Source organism: Salmo trutta, chromosome 1, assembly GCF_901001165.1.
Source record: "Salmo trutta chromosome 1, fSalTru1.1, whole genome shotgun sequence".
In the NCBI taxonomy this organism is placed as follows: Eukaryota; Metazoa; Chordata; class Actinopteri; order Salmoniformes; family Salmonidae; genus Salmo; species Salmo trutta.
In genome coordinates, this window is record NC_042957.1 from 68,026,092 (window position 1) to 68,047,764 (window position 21,673).

Below are 21,673 nucleotides of genomic sequence, written 5' to 3' on the forward strand. Positions count from 1 at the left end.
TATTTATAGTTTATTTTTCTGCTGCTTTTGACTATTCCTCTATCCATTTCACCTCCATCTCCTTCTCTCTCAATCACTCCTCAGTCCCACCCAAAGTGACTGAGTTCAAGGCCCAGTACATCTCTGACTCTCATGTGACTTTGTCCTGGCAACACGTTTCCCTGACCCAGAGTACGGGGCTCATACTGCGCTATCAGCTGGTATTAAACAAATTTACAGGTAAACATCACAAAGACAGTGGAGGACCATCTGGGATAAATCTTTTGTTGCTACAATGTTATATTGTTATAATAAAAGTGCAGTCTCCACTGCCCATTGTGTACATTACCATAAAATATAGCATTACATTGTAGTAGCTTAAATAGTATTAAAAAAATTTGCCTGTTCCCAGATCTGTTTGTTCTGTCTTGCCAACTCCTATTGTCATTATTGGCTCCCGAGTGGGGCAGCGGTCTAAGACACTGCATCTCAGTGCAAGAGGCGTCAATACAGTCCTTGGTTCGATTTCAGGCTGTATCACATCTGGCCGTGATTGGGAGTCCAATAGGGCGGTGCACAATTGGCCCAGCGTCGTCCGGGTTTGGCCAGGGTAGGCCGTCATTGTAAATAAGAATGGCTACCGTGCTGCACACTCTGGTTCCCACACATCAGTGGCCTTGCTCCCAATCATTCAACCTTTCCTTCATCTGCAGTGTACAACGTGAGTGGGGACCAGAACAGCTTCCATCTGTTAGGACTTACATCGGGTCACCACCAGGTTTGGATCAGGGCTGAGACTAAGGCTGGACTGGGACCCAGTGAAACCATCATCTTCTCTACTGAGAACAGCCATGGTATTCTACCACTCTGCCATGTAGTAATTTGATAATGATGACAAGAAGCATATAGCTGTTATAGGTTCTCTAACAACCGTGATGAGATATTTTAAGTGCTTATGTACCTAACTGGTGACACTGAGGTCATGTATAACACTAATTATTATTTATTATTAAACAAACTAGATATATTATTATAGGTTGTGTATAATACTGTATATAACATCACCTTTAAAACAGAAAGGGTCCTGAAGTTCCTTAGAAAGTAATAACAGTGTAATATTGAATGCATGCCTTGTATGAAGTAGACCTTTGTGCTACAGTATGTGATTATGAACATGGATTGCGGTCTAATTGGTCATTTTGCCTTCTGACCTTCCCCATCTCTCTCCCCTTGTTGTCACAGGTTACCTCAAATATCTGGTACCAGGAATAATAGCAGGGATGTTGCTATTGATCATCATAATGTGAGAGACTGGATTCCCATACTTCAACCCAAATAGCCTGATTCTGATTATTTTCTCATTGTCTTGAACCAGGGCCATGTTCATTAGGGCACACTAACACAAAATGTTTTAAAAGGCTTTGCAACGTTTCGTGCCGACTGAACACATACAGGGTGTGGTGCTCTCTCATGTCTCCTTCCTCTATCTCTCTGAAAGTTCACCCATGCCCGAAATAGGTTTACAAAAGGGGAAACACTTGAGGAAGTGGAAATGAGAACGGGCAGTTGAGTTGGGCTTTCAATTGTGCCCTCCAGTCATAACAATGGGCTTGATCAAAAACATAAAACAAACAATATGTTATACCCCTTTCAACTAAAACATAATGGATAATACATTTCTACCACTTTTAGGGTGATATACAAATGGACATGTCAATTGAAGGAACACAACTCTTTTGGTGTGCAGTATGTGAATGATACTGTTGTGTATTTTCTGTAGTATACAAATGAAGACTTGTGCGAAAGTGCCTGACCCCAGCAACAGCAAACTGCTCCAACAGATGAAGTTGCAGGTGAGAGCAGAGCAGACTATCACTATGTGGCTGTGAATGACTGATCTACTATCAGTGAGTGTGATATTAGTTAGTCTATAGTATTCTAGTTAGTGGTGGACAGAGCCCCAGGCAGAGGCCCGGAGTTCATCATGTCTTCCTGCCTGGTTTTTCTTCCTCCAGCCATTTAGGACAAGGGAACACACTACCTATAGATATGGATGGTATCTTATTTGTAATGTTCCAGTAAGAACCTGTTGTAAAATAAAGAATGTGCATACTACATGAACCTAAATGTTGATTATACCACATACAGTAGCAGGGGCTGTATTGGGCTAGTAATATACCATTCCCTTGAGTTATATTATCATCAGTCAGAGGCATAACATACAACCATAGAGGACTAAATGAATGTCTGACTGCCTGCCTGTCGTTGCTCCAGTTTAACAGCTCCTCGACGGCGATCTTCTCTCCTCTGGAGTCTAACCCAAAGATCTCTGAGCTGGAGGTGGTGGAAAACTCTTTCTGGGATGCCAATGCCTGTCCTAGGAAAAGGTCCAGCCCTGATGGACAGACAGAGGGGGTGGTGGGAGAGGAGCGCACCCACATAAGGACTGACGAAGAGGCGGAAAAGGAGGAGGATGCTGACAAGGGTTACAGTAGAATTATTGATACTGACGAGGAGGAGAGGGACGGGGGAGAGTCCGGGAGCTTGTTGGAGGACGATCCGTTTGTTTCGGACTATGAGAAGCATTTCATGCCTGTGGGTGTATGACCCTACTGTCTGTCTGGTGCTACCGATCGACTCTTTTGGTGTGTGTATGATCTCCTCATAGCAACGACAAGACAGCCATTGTTCAATCGGAACCCCAAGGGCCAAACACCTCAATTGTGGGATATTGTGCTTGTTGATCTAGATGCAGATCACTGATTCATGGGAAAGGGTTGCCCTAAAAACAACACGACACAAGTTGAAATACGCCACTCGTCTTGTTTTCAAGGAAAGGAAAAGGGATGTAGTCGACCGTTTGCTTTCCATGCTCCAACTACAAGGAATGTTGTTTGGGAACAGTAAACTTTTTTTTACAGCAAATGTATACCTGTGTGAAAAACCATGTTGCCTACAGTGTACACTGTCATGACGTGGCCCTCTTTGGATATAGCAAGCACCACCTCTCTCTCACCACCTCTCTCTTCCCCCTACACCCAGGCTCTGTTATCTCAAGTCGTAAATTCCTGGAGGAGACTCTCTTCCCCCCCCCACCATGCAGTATAGAGAGAGGTTTCACAGTACAACAAAGGAACTTCTTCTACTTCACAGTACTTGAGAACTGAACAATATCCATGTTTTGGAGAATGTGTAAACGGTCTGGGGAGAATCCAGCTACAACCGGTCCATTTTGTTTAATGTTTGTGACATCATGAGAGACAATACAGCCACATTACCATAACTCTGTTTATACAAGAGTCTCAGTTGTGAGGCTTGCATCTAAATATTGTATAAAATGAATGAGTAAAGATTAAACTATTCGTGAAATTATGTAATGTGATTTTAAACTAATTAATGAAAGAGAATCCAATTCCCTTTCAAATGTAACTGTCATTGGCCCGCCACATGAGCACAGACATCGATCTGGCGCCATGGGACAGACCTTTTCTGCTGTTCCGAATATAAACCCCACCTGGAGAAGCCCACTGCAGACCATGCGTACCTCAATTGCCGAGAGGGCTAAGGTTTGAGTAGAGACCATGCGCACCTCGATTACCGAGAGGGCTAAGGTTTGAGTAGAGACCATGCGCACCTCGATTACCGAGAGGGCTAAGGTTTGAGTAGAGACCATGCGCACCTCGATTACCGAGAGGGCTAAGGTTTGAGTAGAGACCATGCGCACCTCGATTACCGAGAGGGCTAAGGTTTGAGTAGAGACCATGCATTCCTCGGTTGTTGAATTCCTAACCAAACCACATGGAGCATTGGCTACACTGGTGGAAATGGTTAAACTCAGACTATCGATATCGACAGAATAAGAGCAAATCTTCGATACTAATTACTATTCTGCAGCTAGAAATTATGTCGACTGAATGCGAAGACTGACAACCACCGAAACATCTATTCTATAAGAACATTTCTGAATGGGACTCTGAAGTGTCCATTCTAACCACGAAAGACTCCAGGGACGCAAAGAGAAGTTCAGATTAACTTTCCAACAGAAAGACGGACGATTCCAACAGAGATCATGACGACACGCTGAGCGTAAATATATATATTGATTGCAATTATTCCCGAATCAGTGAGCGTTCATGTGCAAAGGATTAGCATTTCAATGGTTATAATTATCACTTTGTAGTGTCTTTTATCTTTCGCGCCCTTCTCAGTACCTTTGTCTACCAAGCGTCATATCGGTTTAGCCCACTAGGGCACATCCCCTATCATTTCCTTGTAACCGTATCTACTGTTTGTTTGTTATGCATTTCTGTGATTATTTAGTTAGTTAGTAAATAAATGATTAAGACAATTGATGTATGGATGATTCATAGTAAAGGCTGGGTTCGTGCACATAACCAAAAATTTACGACGTTTGGAATGAGACTAACGTGAGGTAAAGAATAATTCATTAATTAGAAGACTAATTGATCAGATATTGAAAATATCTGAAAAGTTATAGTAGAAAAATTATAACTTTGTAATCTGAAGATTTTCCTTGGTGCCCCGACTTCCTAGTTAATTACATTAACATGATTAGTTAATCACATAATAATAATTACAGAGAATTGATTAGATAAAATAACAGTCTTCAATTTTATGATGCCAAAGACACGACAACACAATATCTACATTGTTCAGTTTGAACTACAACTGTCAATCATGTCTGCTCATTAGGTCAGATGAAATGCTATTTCAGAATAGCATAGTTTAACTTTTTTATAAAAAATAGTTATTGAAAGTTAATTGCTGTTAGTTTTATTAAACATATTTTTATATCTAGCTAAATAATAACTATGTCCCTTTTGAGAGGCCTTTAAAAAAAATGAAACTGGCCTCTCACCACGGTCAACTTGAAGTTCCCTTACTTCGACAAAGGTCTATGGAAAGTGAATGGAGACGATATTGGAGCCTGAGCCTTGCACCGATGTTCAGGATAAGGAGGAATTTGATCCAGTAAGTCTGACGTTTTTGGAGAAAGTGGACCTGTTTTTTTACCGGAACCATATGTGGTTTCAGGATGGGTGGGAAACAGAGGTGGAAAAGTGTCCAGTTGTCATACTTGAGTAAAAGTGAAGATACCTTAATAGAAAATGACTCAAGTAAATGTGAGTCACCCAGTAAAATACTACATGAGTAAAAGTATTTGGTTTTAAATATACTTAAATATCAAAGTAAAAGTAATTTTAATTCCTTATATTAAGCAAACAAGACGGCACCATTTTCTGGATTGTTTTATTTAGAGATAGACTGAGGCACACTCCAACACCATTTACAAACAAAGCATATGTGTTTAGTGAGTCTGCCAGATCAGAGGCAGCAGGGATGACCAGGGATGTTCTCTTGATAAGTGTGTGAATTGCACACTTTTCCTGTCCTGCTAAGCATTCAAAATGTAATTTTGGGTGTCAGGGGAAATGTATTGAGTAAAAAGTACATTATTTTCTTTAGGAATGTATTGAAATAAAACTACATTTTAGAAAATGTTAATAGTAAAGTACTGATACCCCACAACCTACTTAAGTAGTACTTTAAAGTATTTTTACTTAAGTACTTTATACCACTGGTGGGAAAGGAGTTTGGTGCTGTTGAATCGATGAAGGTAACCCGAAGTGGTATTGTGATGATTATTTTGTTCTTCACTGACTTGCCTAGTTAAATAAAAGGTTACAAAATTTTTTACATTAATTTAAAAAAGGGAGTGGGCACTCCGGACCATGCAGATGGGGACAAGAGATATTACATCTCCCTCCTTACTTGCTTTGCTTTCAAGAACAGGGCGCCATAGAAAGGAGTGTGGGGGTGAAGATGGTCAGCTGAAGTGAAAGATTCCTGGTGTCTGACACCTGCCGTCTGGAGCGACACAGACCTGGTGGCTATCGTGGTGAAACAGAAGAGTCACTGTCTGTTCTTTTGAGTTTTGATGTCAAATCAAATCACATTTTATTGGTCACATACGTGTTTAGCAGATGTTATTGCGGGTGTAGCGAAATGCTTCTGCTTCTAGCTCCGACAGTGCAGTAAAATCTAACAATTTCACAACATATACCCAATACACCCTTTGCTGTTGTTCTGGGATTGATTTGCACTTTTCGCACCAAAGTACGTTCATCTCTAGGAGACAGAACGCGTCTCCTTCCTGAGCGGTATGACAGCTGCGTGGTCCCATGGAGTTTATACTTGCGTACTATTGTTTGTACAGATGAACGTGGTATCTTCAGACGTTTGGGAATTGCACCCAAGGATGAACCAGACTTGTGGAGGTCTTGGCTGATTCCTTTGGATTTTCCTATGATGTCAAGCGAAGAGGCACTGAGTTTGAAGGTAGGTCTTGAAATGCATCCACAGGTACACCTCCAATTGACTCAAATGATGTCAATTAGCCTATCAGAAGCTTCTGAGCTTTCTGGAATTTTCCAAGCTGTTTAAAGGCACAGTCAACTTAGTGTATGTAAACTTCTGACCCACCGGAATTGTGAAACAGTGAATTAATTATAAGTGAAATAATCTGTCTGTAAACAATTGTTGGAAAAATTACTTGTGTCATGCACAAAGTAGATATCCTAACCGACTTGCCAAAACTATAGTTTGTTGACAAGAAATTTGTGGAGTTGTTGAAAAACGAGTTTTAATGACTCCAATCTAAGTGTATGTAAACTTCCAACTTCAACTGTACATATGAGATGCATAATGCAAGATATGTAAACATTATCAAAGTGACTAGTGTTCCATTTCTTAAAGTGATTTCTAGTCTATGTCTATAGGCAGCAGCCTCTAATGTGCTTGTGATGGCTGTTTAACAGTCTAATGGCCTTGAGATAGAAGCTGTTTTTCAGTCTCTCGGTCCCAGCTTTGATGCACCTGTACTGACCTTGCCTTCTGGATAATAGCGGGGTGAACAGGCAGTGGCTCGGGTGCTTGATGTCCTTGATGATCTTTTTGGCCTTCCTGTGACATCGGGTGCTGTAGGTGTCCTGGAGGGCGGGTAGTTTTCCCCCGGTAATGCGTTGGGCAGACCACACCACCATCTGGAGAGCCTTGCGGTTTTGGGAGGTACAGTTGCCGTACCAGGCGGTGATACAGCCCGACAGGATACTCTCAATTGTGCATCTGTAAAAGTTTGTGAGGGTTTTAGGTGCCAAGACAAATTTCTTCAGCCTCCTGAGCTTAATGATGAGCTTAGAGGGTTCTATAATGTTGAATGCTGAGTTATAGTCAATGAACAGCATTCTTACATAAGTATTCCTCTTGTCCAAATGGGATAGGGCAGTGTGCAGAGTGATGGCGATTGCATCGTCTGTGGATCTATTGCGGCGGTAAGCAAATTGAAATGGGTCTAGGGTGGCAGGTAAGGTAGAGGTGATATGATCCTTGACTAGTCTCTCAAAGCACTTCATGATGACAAAGATGTGTGCTACTAGGCGAAAGTAATTTAGTTCATTTTATATTTTTACATTTACGTCATTTAGCAGACGCTCTTATCCAGAGCGACTTACAAATTGGTGCATTCACCTTATGATATCCAGTGGAACAACCACTTTACAATAGTACATCTATATCTTTTTTGGGGAGGAGGGTAGGGGGGAGGGTTAGAAGGATTACTTAATCCTATCCCAGGTATTCCTTAAAGAGGTGGGGTTTCAGGTGTCTCCGGAAGGTGGTGATTGACTCCGCTGTCCTGGCGTCGTGAGGGAGCTTGTTCCACCATTGGGGTGCCAGAGCAGCGAACAGTTTTGACTGGGCTGAGCGGGAACTGTGCTTCCGCAGAGGTAGGGAGGCGAGCAGGCCAGAGGTGGATGAACGCAGTGCCCTTCTTTGGGTGTAGGGACTGATCAGAGCCTGAAGGTACGGAGGTGCCGTTCCCCTCACAGCTCCGTAGGCAAGTACCATGGTCTTGTAGCAGATGCGAGCTTCAACTGGAAGCCAATGGAGTGTGCGGAGGAGCGGGGTGACGTGAGAGAACTTGGGAAGGTTGAACACCAGACGGGCTGCGGCGTTCTGGATGAGTTGTAGGGGTTTAATGGCACAGGCAGGGAGCCCCGCCAACAGCGAGTTGCAGTAATCCAGACGGGAGATGACAAGTGCATGGATTAGGACCTGCGCCGCTTCCTGTGTGAGGCAGGGTCGTACTCTGCGAATGTTGTAGAGCATGAACCTACAGGATCGGGTCACCGCCTTGATGTTAGCGGAGAACGACAGGATGTTGTCCAGGGTCACGCCAAGGCTCTTAGCACTCTGGGAGGAGGACACAATGGAGTTGTCAACCGTGATGGTGAGATCATGGAATGGGCAGTCCTTCCCCGGGAGGAAGAGCAGCTCCGTCTTGCCGAGGTTCAGCTTGAGGTGGTGATCCGTCATCCACACTGATATGTCTGCCAGACATGCAGAGATGCGATTCGCCACCTGGTTATCAGAAGGGGGAAAGGAGAAGATTAATTGTGCGTCGTCTGCGTAGCAATGATAGGAGAGACCATGTGAGGATATGACAGAGCCAAGTGACTTGGTGTATAGCAAGAATAGGAGAGGGCCTAGATCTGAGCCCTGGGGGACACCAGTGGTGAGAGCACGTGGTGCGTAGATGGATTCTCGCCACGCCACCTGGTAGGAGCGACCTGTCAGGTAGGACGCAATCCAAGAGTGAGCCGCGCCGGAGATTCCCCACTTCGGAGAGGGTGGAGAGGAGGATCTGATGGTTCACAGTATCAAAGGCAGCAGATAGGTCTAGAAGGATGAGAGCAGAGGAGAGAGAGTTAGCTTTAGCAGTGTGGAGAGCCTCCGTGACATAGAGAAGAGCAGTCTCAGTTGAATGACCAGTCTTGAAACCTGAATGATTTGGATCAAGAAGGTAATTCTGAGAGAGATAGCAAGAGAGCTGGCCAAGGACAGCACGCTCAAAAGTTTTGGAGAGAAAAGAAAGAAGGGATACTGGTTTGTAGTTGTTGACATCGGAGGGATCGAGTGTAGGATTTTTGAGAAGGGGTGCAACTCTCGCTCTCTTGAAGATGGAAGGGGCGTAGCCAGCGGTCAAGGATGAGTTGATGAGCGAGGTGAGGTAAGGGAGAAGGTCTCCGGAAATGGTCTGGAGAAGAGAGGAGGGGATAGGGTCAAGCGGGCAGGTTGTTGGGCGGCCGTCACAAGTCGCAAGATTTCATCTGGAGAGAGAGGGGAGAAAGAGGTCAAAGCATAGGGTAGGGCAATGTGAGCAGGACCAGCAGTGTCGTTTGACTTAACAAACAAGGATCGGATGTCGTCAACCTTCTTTTCAAAATGGTTGACAAAGTCATCCGCAGGGAGGAGGGGGGGAGGGGGAGGAGGATTCACGAGGGAGGAGAAGGTGGCAAAGTACTTCCTAGGGTTAGAGGCAGATGCTTGGAATTTAGACTGGTAGAAAGTGGCTTTAGCAGCAGAAACAGAGGAAGAAAATGTGGAGAGGAGGGAGTGAAAAGATGCCAGGTCCGCAGGGAGGCTAGTTTTCCTCCATTTCCGCTCGGCTGCCCGGAACCCTGTTCTGTGAGCTCGCAATGAGTCGTCGAGCCACGGAGCAGTTCAGTTACCTTTGCTTTCTTGGGTACAGGAACAAAGGTGGCCATCTTGAAACATATAGGGACAGCAGACTGGGATAAGGAGAGATTGAATATGCCCTTGAACACACCAGCCAGCTGGTCTGCGCATGTTCTGAGGATGTGGCTAGGGATGCCGTCTGGGCCGGCAGCCTTGCGAGGGTTAACACGTTTAAATGTTTTACTCACGGCGGCCACGGAGAAGGAAAGCTCCACATTCCTTGGTAACAGGCCGTGTCGGTGGAACTGTGTTATCCTCAAAGCGGGCGAAGAAGGTGTTTAGCTTGTCCAGAAGCAGGATGTCGGTGTCGGCGATGTGGCTGGTTTTCTTTTTGTAGTCCGATGTAGCTGGTTTTCCTTTTGTAGCTCATCCATATATTTATATGTACATATTCTTATTCCATCCCTTTACTTAGATTTGTGTGTATTAGGTGGTTGTTGTGGAATTGTTAGATTACTTGTTAGATATTGCTGCACTGTCGGAACTAGAAGCACAAGCATTTCACTACACTCGCAATAACAGCTACTAACCATGTGTATGTGACCAATAAAATTTGATTTGATTATCTGATGTTGAGACTTTACCCGACAAATTAATGGTAGGATATATCAGTTATCCTGTATGAGCATTTGGGCCGAACCCACTGCGGTGTTTCAGGTACCATGTGTATGGTTATGTTGCAGCAGTGTGTAGGAGGAAGATTCCTAGGCGTGAGAAGTGTACATACAGGAGGGCTTGAGTCAAAGGATTGTGTAATATCAGTGAAAGAAGTGGTGTGTGTAAACTGCCCATGTTGCTGGGGATCAGAAGTGTCTGGTGCGAGAGAGGCAGGTTGAGATTGCCATGGTCAGAGTTGTGGAGAAAGTGTTGTATGATGAGGCAGTGAAGAAAGTAGAGGAAGATGGGTCAGGGGTGAGGGATACGAAGAGGCTCCCAGTTAGTAGTAGAATTTTGCCAGTACAGAGTGATAGGCATACGAATGAAATGTGCTTCAGTAAGGTTGGCTTTTTAGCGTTCATTGCTATGGTTATTAACTGTACCATAGGTATGGAACGTAAAGTCACAGAAATAAGCGTTGCTGTGGCAGTTACCGAGAAGTACTTGGGATTACAAAATTTTACTGCAGAAGAGTTACAGGGTGTGTTGAATGGTAGTGTCCTGTCCTCCCAGGCCGTTGGCCTGGTGTAGGATTAGATCAGGTTAAATTAGTGGAACGGGGGTGTTTCTTTTTATGAGTGTAGGATTCAAAGTTGGCGGGATAATTTGTATTTGTTATATCACAAAGTATAATGATTTTATTCTTCGGTTCAGTTGGTGGCGGTAATGCAACATTATATTGGATGCCAACCGCCGTTAATAACAACCGAAGAAGAAGAAAGTGAACGGAAACCGGAAAGGGTCAGTGGGTCCTACAGAATCGGCGTGTTCGTTTCAAACCTGTAGTACAAGAGAGGACGAGCACGAGAAAGAAGCTTCCCCGTCGACAAACTTCAGTCTACAAATCAATATTGTACGTAGCATGTAATGTGTTTATCTTGGTATATTAAATAAATTAAGACGAAATATGGTTGATATCTGAATAATTGGTCACATTAGCAAGCAGGTAACGTTAAGCGTTGGGAATCGAAATAGCTTAGTTAGCATTAGCTAGCTAACAAACTGACAATTTCGGCTAGTGAGCTAGCTAACGTTAGCTTAATAGCTAGCGAGAGCACATGAATGTATTGGGCCACACTAGCAAGTAAACGCAACATCAACGAATTTACCGTTTGTCGATACTCAATGGGATTTAGCTAGGGATTATTGTAAAGTTGGATACTAACAAAGTAGCCCACTGGCCAAATTTGGAAAGATATGTTATTAGTTCGTTTGCTTGGCTAACGTTTGTAGCTATGTTTAGCAGTAGAGTAACTAGCTAAACTTACGAGCAAGTACTTCTCAGTCGGTGTTAATTTTCTCACATGTTAAATCGAATAATATATCGACTGCCTTGGGTTAGTTAGTTTACGCTATAAAGCTATCTTTGTACTGCTTGTTAGTGGCGAGGCCGCATATTTGGCCTTTTTTTTTTACTGCATGTGTGTGGCTGAAGCCGGGGACTGTCGTGGTGAGAAGCGTTAAATTCAGTTGCGTTGATCCGAAAAGCTACCGAATGGCCAGTACTTTGGGGGTTTTCGTGACTAGTTATAGTTAGAATGTCGGAACTAATATAACCATAGAGCCAACTTTAGTCAGATAGTTGTCCGGTTAGTTAAACTTCCCACTATCAAGATAGTTTGTGGTGTTTAAATATCCGCTGGTTAACGTTACTTGTGTTGTGACCAAAGAAAGTTGTAAGGCGGCAATTGTTTCAAGTCGTTCTAAGTCCAAGGATCACTAACTATATTGCAGCACACTGGCAGAAGGGAACCGGGTGTCGTGGGGGGTGGGGCAGGATTAGGGCGGTTAAGCTGGGTCACGGAGATATTTTACTCCTTGTCTAAAGCAGAGCATCGCCTCGTTTTATTTGCCACAATCCGATTACCAATTTCAACTCCAGCTTCGAGCTCCCACAAATTTGGTGCTCTGTTTACACAGCCTTATAGACCCGTTTCCGGGTAGAAGCAAGCTCATGCTCCGGGCAACGAGTGCAAATGGCGCTTTTTTGCTTGCCCTGCTCTGGCCATGTGCATGTCTCACCTTAAGTCGCATAATGCCACTGAATTCCACATCATTAATGAGCACATGGCGTTTAGTCTGGCAGTCGATATTTTAATCATAGAATCCCTCAATGTTCAATTTGGGAATCTGGCTGCAAGAGCATGTAGATTTTGTAGCCTGTTTCTTAGGTCTACATATAAGTATTGATTTGTTTTGTCATATATCCCAGTGCCAATCTGTGCCACATCACAAGAAGCATCTGTTTATAAACCCTCATAAATTATTTAAACTATAGAAAGGTCAGTCAGCCCATGGTTACTTCCCTAATTGCACCTTATTCCCCATTGTGCACTACGGGCCATGGTCAAAAGTAATGCACCAGTAAGTAATAGGGTGCAGTAAATGTATGATGCAACCCTGTCTCATTTTGGCATTGCTAATTACACTAAGTTAACTGTAGAATTCTGAGACCACTTGACCCACAGGATATGATGCACACTTAAAATGCGTAACTTAATGATGGTGTTGGTATTCATGCTGTCTGATCCAGAGGTCTCTCATACAGTCATACTCCTATATTCTCTCGGTCCCTGCAGACTGACTCTTCTAGTAGAACTCTCTATATCACTCCTTTTCCTTGTTGTATTATCTTTTATCAGTAACGGGGACATCATTTCTATATCTGTAACTTTGTGTGTGTGGTCCCCGTGCAGGATGGAGTGGCAGCCGGACGAACAGGGACTCCAGCAGGTCCTCCAGCTCCTCAAGGACTCCCAGTCCCCCAACACGGCCACACAGAGAGCCGTGCAACAAGTATCCTCATGTACAGACACTGACCGGAGGGTGGGGTTAGTGGAATGGGGCCCTGTATGGCAGTGGTACTTCTGTGTGCTCTTCTGTGGTCCTCAGTTGGTAGAGCATTGTGCTTGCAACACCAGTATAGTTGGTTAGATTCCTGGGATTACCCATACGTAAAATATATGCACACATTACTGTAAGTCGCTTAGGATAAAAGAGCTTGCGAAATGGCATATTATTCTATGGTTATTGCATCTAGTTCAGTTTGCATTGATCTGTCTATGGGGCCTGTATTGACAATGTTAAAGTGGAGATAGTGTTATAAGACACACTGACTGTCCTGCCCACTGGATATGATGCATTCTATGTAACTCCTGACTGTTAATGATGGTGTTAGTATTCATACTGTCTGATCCAGAGGTCTCCTACAGTCATACCTCTCTACTCTGTCTGATCCAGAGGTCTCCTACAGTCATACCTCTCTACTGTCTGATCCAGAGGTCTCCTACAGTCAGACTTCTCTACTGTCTGGTCCAGAGGTCTTCTACAGTCAGACTTCTCTACTGTCTGATCCAGAGGTTTCCTACAGCCATACCTCTCTACTCTGTCTGATCCAGAGGTCTCCTACAGTCAGACTTCTCTACTCTGTCTGGTCCTATAGATTTAGCCTTTGTTAGGATAGCATATAATCTTAACCCTCCAATCCATAACTACCACTAGCCAACTTATTACTTACTTAAACCCTTGTCCTCATTAGGAACCATGGGTAACGCTACTTATAACAGCAGTTATTTCAAAACTGTCCATATGGTACAACCTATACAAAGGTGCAGAAACCATTTCTGCAGCTTTAGAATTAAACTTAGCCGGTATGTGACGAAATCGCAGTTCCGTTGCATTCCAAACTCTGTCGCATTCCTAACTTATGAAATAAGTGCCTCACTTAGTATTTCAACAAGTGGTATTTTTCCCCTGTCTAAGTGTCACCCGTAGATTAGTGCTGCAGTGAAAGAAAAAACTCATAGTTATTTGTTTGAGTTGAGCATCGTGTGAGTTGTCTGTGATGTCATATTTCCCTTAACCGCGCTGTCAGAAACTTGAACAGCTCAACCAGTTCCCTGACTTCAACAACTATCTAATCTTTGTGCTCACAAGACTGAAAACTGAAGGTGAGAACCCTGTCTGTGTGAGTTTATATGTTCTAGTTGAGCATCTGGTAGCCTGAGTCGTGTACATTAGGGCACACGTATTACTTCTTAGCTCAAAAAGTAGTTTTGGGTTTCTTTGTCTGTATCCATTCTTTGGTCAGCATGCCGTCATTATCTGCTAGCCTTGTTATTAGTGGTTCTCTAGGCTGCTACGTGTCATTTGGAATGCACGTTGCTGTGGTCTTCGTCTGCATCTCTGACTTTCTTATTTTCTTCCTCTACCCCATGACCTCATCATTCCTTACTTCTCCCCCCCCGACCTCATCCTTTCCTCCCCGCACATCATCCTCTCCTGCTCTCCCTCTCCAGATGAACCCACTCGTTCTCTGAGTGGTCTGATCCTGAAGAACAATGTGAAGGCCCACTACCAGAACTTCCCCCCGGCCGTGGCTGACTTCATCAAGCAGGAATGCCTCAACAACATAGGCGACCCGTCGCCCCTCATCCGCGCCACCATCGGTGAGTCAGTGTGTGTGTGTGAGAGCTCTGGGTGCGTAGGTGGGTGGGTTAGGTCTGGGTGGGTGGGTGGGTTAGGTCTGGGTGCGTAGGTGGGTGGGTTAGGTCTGGGTGCGTAGGTGGGTGGGTGAGTTGGGACTGGGGGTGGGGTCGTGACACGCGTTAAATCTGTCATTGTCTCAGGCAACTGCTGTCCTTCTGTTGCTTTAATGTGGTTCATTTTTCTCACTGTCCCTCCCTTTTAGTAGCTACAGTTGAAGTCGGAAGTTTACATACACTTAGGTTGGAGTCATTAAAACTTGTTTTTCAACCTCTCCACAAATTTATTGTTAACAAACTATAGTTTTGGCAAGTCGGTTAGGACATCTACTTTGTGCATGACACAAGTCATTTTCCCAACAATTGTTTACAGACAGATTATTTCACTTATTATTCACTGTATCACAATTCCAGTGGGTCAGAAGTTTAAATACACTAAGTTGACTGTGACTTTAAACAGCTTGGAAAATTCCAGAAAATGATGTCATGGCTTTAGAAGCTTCTGATAGGCTAATTGACATCATTTAAGTCAATTGGAGGCGTACCTGTGGATGTATTTCAAGGCCTACCTTCCAACTCAGTGCCTCTTTGCTTGACATCATGGGAAATCTAAAGAATTCAGCCAAGACCCCAGAAAAAAAAAATTGTAAACAAGACTGGTTCATCCTTGGGAACAATTTCCAAATGCCTGAAGGTACCACGTTCATCTGTACAAACAATAGTACGCAAGTATAAACACCATGGGACCACACAGCCGTCATACCGCTCAGGAAGGAGACGCGTTCTGTATCCTTGAGATGAACGTACTTTGGTGCGAAAAGTGCAAATCAATCCCAGAACAACAGCAAAGGACCTTGTGAAGATGCTGGAGGAAACAGGCACAAAAGTATCTATATCGACAACCTGAAAGGCCGCTCAGCAAGGCAGAAGCCACTGCTCCAAAACCGCCATAATAAAACCTGACTACGGTTAGCAACTGCACATGGGGACAAAGATCATACTTTTTGGAGAAATGTCCTCTGGTCTGATTAAAAACAAAATAGAAATGTTTGGCCATAATGACCATGGTTATGTTTGGAGGAAAAAGGGGGAGGCTTGCAAGCCGAAGAACACCATCCCAACCGTGAAGCACGAGGGTGGCAGCATCATGTTGTGGGGGTGCTTTGCTGCAGAAGGGACTGGTGCACTTCACTAAATAGATGGCATCATGAGGATGGAAAATTGTGGATATATACAGGCAACATCTCAAGACATCAGTCAGGAAGTTAACTTCTATGGGCTACGTGGGACGCTAGCGTCCCACCTGCGGGACACAGCCAGTGAAATATCAGGGCGGCAAATTCAAAACAACAAAATGTCATAATTCAACTTTCTCAAACATACAACTATTTTACACCATTTTAAAGATACACTTCTCCTTGATGTAACCACATTGTCCGATTTCAAAAAGGCTTTACAGTGAAAGCAAAACATTAGATTATGTTAGGAGTGTACATAGACAAAAATAATCACACATCCATTTTCCAAGCAAGGACATGTGTCAATAAAACCCAAAACACAGCTAAATGAAGCACTAACCTTTGACGATCTTCATCAGATGACACTCCTAGGACATTATGTTAAACAATACATGTATGTTTTGTTCGATAAAGTTCATATTTATATCCAAAAACAGAATTTTACATTGGCGCGTGATGTTCAGAAAATGTATTCCCACCAAAACTCCCGGTGAATGTGCACATCAATTTACAAAAATACTCATCATAAACGTTGACGAAATATATAACAATTATTTAAAGAATTATAGATAGACTACTCCTGGATGCAACCGCTGTGTCAGATTTTAAAATAGCTTTACGGAGAAAGCACATTTTTCTATATTCTGAGTACATAGCTCGCCATCACAGCAAGCTATACAGACACCCGCCAAGTTCGGGGTCACCTAAACTCAGAATTAGTATTAGAAATATGCTCTTACCTTTGCTGATCTTCGTCAGAATGCACTCCCAGGACTGCTACTTCCACAATAAATGTTGTTTTTGTTCGAAATAATCCATATTTATGTCCAAATACCCCCGTTTTGTTTGTGCGTACAGATCACTTAGCCAAAGGCATAACGCGCGAGCACGGTACCAGAGACAAAGTCAAAATGTTCCATTACCGTACTTAGAAGCATGTCAAACGGTGTTTAAAATAAATCTTTGTTATTTTTCATGTAAAATTGCGATAATATTCCAACCGGACAATAGCATATTCATTCAAGAAGAAAAAGAAGGAACGGCACACTCGCGGGATCGAGCATATCTAACCCCTTTGTCCACAGGTAGTCCACTGATTGACTGAGCTCCTATTATCTGCCCAGTGACAGGAGAATGCTGAAAGAACTTTCTGAAGGCTGTTGACAGCCAATGGAAGCCTTCTGTGACCCCACAGAATCTGTAGTTTCGATAGAGAATCAAAAGAACTACAATTCTCAGACTTTCCACTTCCTGGTTGGATTTTTCTCTGGTTTTTGCCTACTCACAGACACCATTCAAACAGTTTTAGAAACTTCCGAGTGTTTTCAATCCAAATCTACTAATAATATGCATATTCTAGTTTCTGGGCAAGAGTAGTAACCAGTTTAATTTGGGTACGTTTTTTCATCCGGCCGCGAAAATACTGCCCCCTACACCCCAACAGGTTAAAGCTTGGTCGCAAATGGGTCTTCCAAATGGACAATAACCCCAAGCATACTTCCAAAGTTGTGGCAAAATGGCTTAAGGACAACAAAGTCAAGGTATTGGAGTGGCCATCACAAAGCCCTGACCTCAATCCCATAGAAAAGTTGTGTGCAGAACTAAAAAAGCGTGTGCGCGCAAGGAGGCCTACAAGCCTGACTGAGTTACACCAGCTCTGTCAGGAGGAATGGGCCAGAATTCACCCAACTTATTGTGGGAAGCTTGTGGAAGGCTACCCTAAAAGTTTGACCCAAGTTAAACAATTTAAAGGCAATGCTACCAAATACTAATTGAGTGTATGTAAACTTCTGACCCACTGGGAATGTGATGAAAAAAATAAAAGCTGAAATAAATAATTCTCTACTATTATTCTGTCATTTCACTTTCTTAAAATAAAGTGGTGATCCTAACTGACCTAAGACAAAGAATTCTTACTAGGATTAAATGTCAGGAATTTTGAAATTGATTTTACATTTATTTGGCTTAGGTGTATGTAAACTTCTGACTTCAACTGTATCTTCACCTCATCTCCCCAAAAATAAATTTCTCTCACCCCCCCCTATCCTGCCCTCTGGATATGATGCATTCTTTATAACTCCTGACTGTTAACCTGTTAGGGCTAGGGGGCAGTATTTACACGGCCGGATAAAAAACGTACCCGATTTAATCTGGTTACTACTCCTGCCCAGTAACTAGAATATGCATGTAATTATTGGCTTTGGATAGAAAACACCCTAAAGTTTCTAAAACTGTTTGAATGGTGTCTGAGTATAACAGAACTCATATGGCAGGCAAAAACCTGAGAAGATTTCATGCAGGAAGTGGCCTGTCTGACAAGGAGTTGTTCTTCTTGTCTCTGTTTATTGAAGAGTGAGGATCTTAGCTGTAACGTGACACTTCCTACGGCACCCATCGGCTCTCAGAGCCCGGGAAAAAGCTGAACGATATCGAGGCAGCCTCTGGCTGAAACACATTATCGCCTTTGCCAAGTGGCCGATCAGAGGACAAAGGAATTAGGCGCGTGCTCGAGTCGACCCCGTGCTGTATTTTCTTTCGGCTGTTTACCTAATTGCAGATTCCCGGTCGGAATATTATCGCTTTTTTACGAGAAAAATGGCATAAAAATTGATTTTAAACAGCGGTTGACATGCTTCGAAGTACGGTAATGAAATATTTAGAAATCTTTTGTCACGAAATGCGCCGTGCGCATGACCCTTATTTACCATTGGGATAGTGTCTTGAACGCACGAACAAAACGCCGCTGTTGGAACATAACTATGGATTATTTTGGACCAAACCATTTGTTATTGAAGTAGAAGTCCTGGGAGTGCATTCTGACGAAGAACAGGAAAGGTAATCAAACTTTTCATATAGTAAATCGGAGTTTGGTGAAGGCTAAACTTGCTGGGTGTCTAAATAGCTAGCCCTGTGATGCAGGGCTATCTACTTAGAATATTGCAAAATGTGCTTTCACCGAAAAGCTATTTTAAAATCGGACATATCGAGTGCATAGAGGAGTTCTGTATCTATAATTCTTAAAATAATTGTTATGCTTTTTGTGAACGTTTATCGTGAGTAATTTAGTAAATTGTTAGTAAATTCGCCGGAAGTTTGCGGGGGGTATGCTAGTTCTGAACGTCACATGCTAATGTAAAAAGCTGGTTTTTGATATAAATATGAACTTGATTGAACAAAACATGCATGTATTGTATAACATAATGTCCTAGGTGTGTCATCTGATGAAGATCATCAAAGGTTAGTGCTGCATTTAGCTGTCTTCTGGGTTTTTGTGACATTATATGCTAGCTTGAAAAATGGGTGTCTGATTATTTCTGGCTGGGTACTCTGCTGACATAATCTAATGTTTTGCTTTCGTTGTAAAGCCTTTTTGAAATCGGACAGTGTGGTTAGATTAACGAGAGTCTTGTCTTTAAATAGCTGTAAAATAGTCATATGTTTGAGAAATTGAAGTAATAGCATTTCTAAGGTATTTGAAAATCGCGCCACAGGATTCAACTGGCTGTTACGTAGGTGGGACAATTTGGTGCCACCTGCCCTAGAGAGGTTAATGATGGTGTTAGTCTTCATACTGTCTGATCCAGAGGTCTCTTGATTCCTTAACTCTCTTGTACATCCCTGTTTCCCTACATCTGGTCTGACAAGACAGCATAGGTGGAAGCCTTCAGGAGGGTTTACATTCACCTGTCCACCTCTTCCAGATCAGTGGGCTCAATCGTTTTGCTTCATCTGGTGCCCTGGATGGGTGGAGATTTCACGTAAGGACCAATGGAATGGTCTAAAATGTGTAAACTCCGCCCACCCTAGTCACTGGGCAATGCAAAATGAAGGTGCCCAGTGAGAACGGCAGTGTCCCCTCCCAGAGAGTATTAAGACCAGACCACCCTATGATTGTTGGTTCCTAACCTCTCTCTTCATCCCTCTCTCTCAGGTATCCTGATCACCACGATCACTTCTAAAGGGGAGCTGCAGACCTGGCCAGAGCTGCTGCCCCAGCTGTGTAACCTGCTCAACTCTGAGGACTACAACACCTGCGAGGTCAGAGCTACCTACCTGCCACACACTCCCATCTTTTTCTAGCCTCTCCCCCTTTCTCTTCCTCCTTTCATTTCCATCTGTCACCCTTCATTTTTCTTTCTCATTTTTTTCCGATCTCCCTTGCTTTTCTCTTTTTTCCTCATTCCCTGTCACCCTCTCTTTCCCCTTACCTCCCCTGTCCCTTTTTCTTCCTTCCATCTTCATATCCCTTCTCCTTTACCTCTCTGCCGCTCTCTACCGCTCCTGCCCCGCTCTCTACCTCTCCGCAACCCTCTTTACCTCCTAAGAAGTATTTTACTCTCTCTGCTAAATGTTTCAGTAGCGTTCTCTCCACATCCCATGCCATCTGGATATGATGCAGAACACCTTGACAGTGATTGCCAGTGATGCTTGTTGTATTCATACTGTCTGATCCAGACCTGTAGCCTATTGCCTCCAAACATCCTACATCATTCCCCTCTGTTGCTCTGAGTTTGATTCCGTCTGTCTGCGTGTGTTCTCTTGATCAGGGCTCGTTTGGCGCCCTGCAGAAGATCTGCGAGGACTCGTCGGAGCTGTTGGAGAGCGACGCGCTCAACCGTCCGCTTAACATCATGATCCCCAAGTTCCTGCAGTTCTTCAAGCACTGCAGCCCTAAGATCAGGTCAGTCCCAGGTCCCCTGTACTCCAGACTATCCTGGTCCCAGATCACTTTGGGCTGTCTTGCCAACACCTATGGTCATTGTTATGCCAGTGACTATAGGTGTTGGCAAGACGGCACAAACAGATCTGTGAACAGGCTGCATCCAGACGCCATTGGTTGTTCCTCTGTTCTCACTGTTGTGTCCAGTAGAGCATAGCACACCATAGCAAAACGTTTTGCACCGGATTACACATCTGTGTTCTTATTGGACCAGCTCAGGTAGTTGCGTGGAACTTTTTGAGTCATTTTCAAAACGTTTTCCACCTACTATCCCACTGTTTTCAAAGACATTAATTTTCTCCCTTTATAAAACTCTATTTCTCATGGTACCTATTCTCTCTGCCTATAGATCTCATGCCATCGCCTGTGTGAACCAGTTCATCATCGGCAGAGCCCAGGCCCTGATGGACAACATCGACACCTTCATCGAGGTGAGCATCAGGCAACACACAACACTGTTGACCATAGAAATATAATCACCGTGGTCTGATGGGCTATTCCCATTCTAGTAGTTCTACTTCTATGGTGGTGACGCTGAAGAACACTGATCTGCTCATCTGGCTATGTTGCAGAACACCATGACAGTGATTGTCATTGACGCTTGTTGTATTCATACTGTCTAATCCAGAATCTACAGCCAATGGTGTGTACTGTAATCAACTGTGTTGAGGATAGCTGTAGATTCAACACTGACCTCTGTCTCATTTTCTTCTCTGGCCCCTCTTGGTCTCTCTCTCTCTCTCTCTTCGTGTCTCCGTCTCTCTCAGAGCCTGTTTGCGCTGGCTACAGACGAGGACTCTGAGGTGAGGAAGAACGTGTGCCGGGCTCTGGTCATGCTGCTGGAGGTCCGTATCGACCGGCTAATCCCTCACATGCACAGCATCATACAGGTGAGACCACCACTTACTTATTTACCGGTCAGCACGTCCGACACTGTCATACCCCATCAGCCAATCCCAACCCCTGACACTGCTGTGTCTGTATCTCTCCCCCACCAG

At 43.7% G+C, this 21,673-nt stretch overlaps 2 protein-coding genes and 2 non-coding genes across 5 annotated transcripts in view; all 4 read left to right on the top strand.

Annotated features, from left to right (window-relative positions):
• Nucleotides 1–3,506, top strand: part of LOC115206127 (interleukin-6 receptor subunit beta) — a 33,325-nt gene extending 29,819 nt beyond the window's left edge. Inside the window, exons 11-15 of the mRNA XM_029772746.1 lie at nt 85–219; nt 693–833; nt 1,222–1,282; nt 1,760–1,832; nt 2,254–3,506. Coding sequence (XP_029628606.1) covers nt 85–219; nt 693–833; nt 1,222–1,282; nt 1,760–1,832; nt 2,254–2,586 — 743 coding nt within the window. The 3' untranslated portion in view covers nt 2,587–3,506. The remainder of the gene's footprint in view (nt 1–84; nt 220–692; nt 834–1,221; nt 1,283–1,759; nt 1,833–2,253) is intronic.
• A 7,473-nt stretch (nt 3,507–10,979) lies between these two features.
• The window catches only part of LOC115206133 (transportin-2), a 29,871-nt gene continuing 19,177 nt past the window's right edge, over nt 10,980–21,673 (top strand). For both annotated transcript variants that reach the window (XM_029772757.1, XM_029772766.1), the window contains exons 1-8: nt 10,980–11,086; nt 12,930–13,029; nt 14,108–14,183; nt 14,532–14,681; nt 19,887–19,993; nt 20,503–20,636; nt 21,025–21,106; nt 21,443–21,565. In XM_029772757.1, the coding sequence (XP_029628617.1) occupies nt 12,931–13,029; nt 14,108–14,183; nt 14,532–14,681; nt 19,887–19,993; nt 20,503–20,636; nt 21,025–21,106; nt 21,443–21,565 (771 nt within the window). In that variant the 5' untranslated portion in view covers nt 10,980–11,086; nt 12,930. The remainder of the gene's footprint in view (nt 11,087–12,929; nt 13,030–14,107; nt 14,184–14,531; nt 14,682–19,886; nt 19,994–20,502; nt 20,637–21,024; nt 21,107–21,442; nt 21,566–21,673) is intronic.
• Nucleotides 13,362–13,432, top strand: LOC115147559 (small nucleolar RNA SNORD41). Its single transcript, XR_003866400.1, has one exon. It is a non-coding gene; the product is annotated as a small nucleolar RNA SNORD41 (small nucleolar RNA).
• Nucleotides 20,340–20,410, top strand: LOC115147575 (small nucleolar RNA SNORD41). Its single transcript, XR_003866404.1, has one exon. It is a non-coding gene; the product is annotated as a small nucleolar RNA SNORD41 (small nucleolar RNA).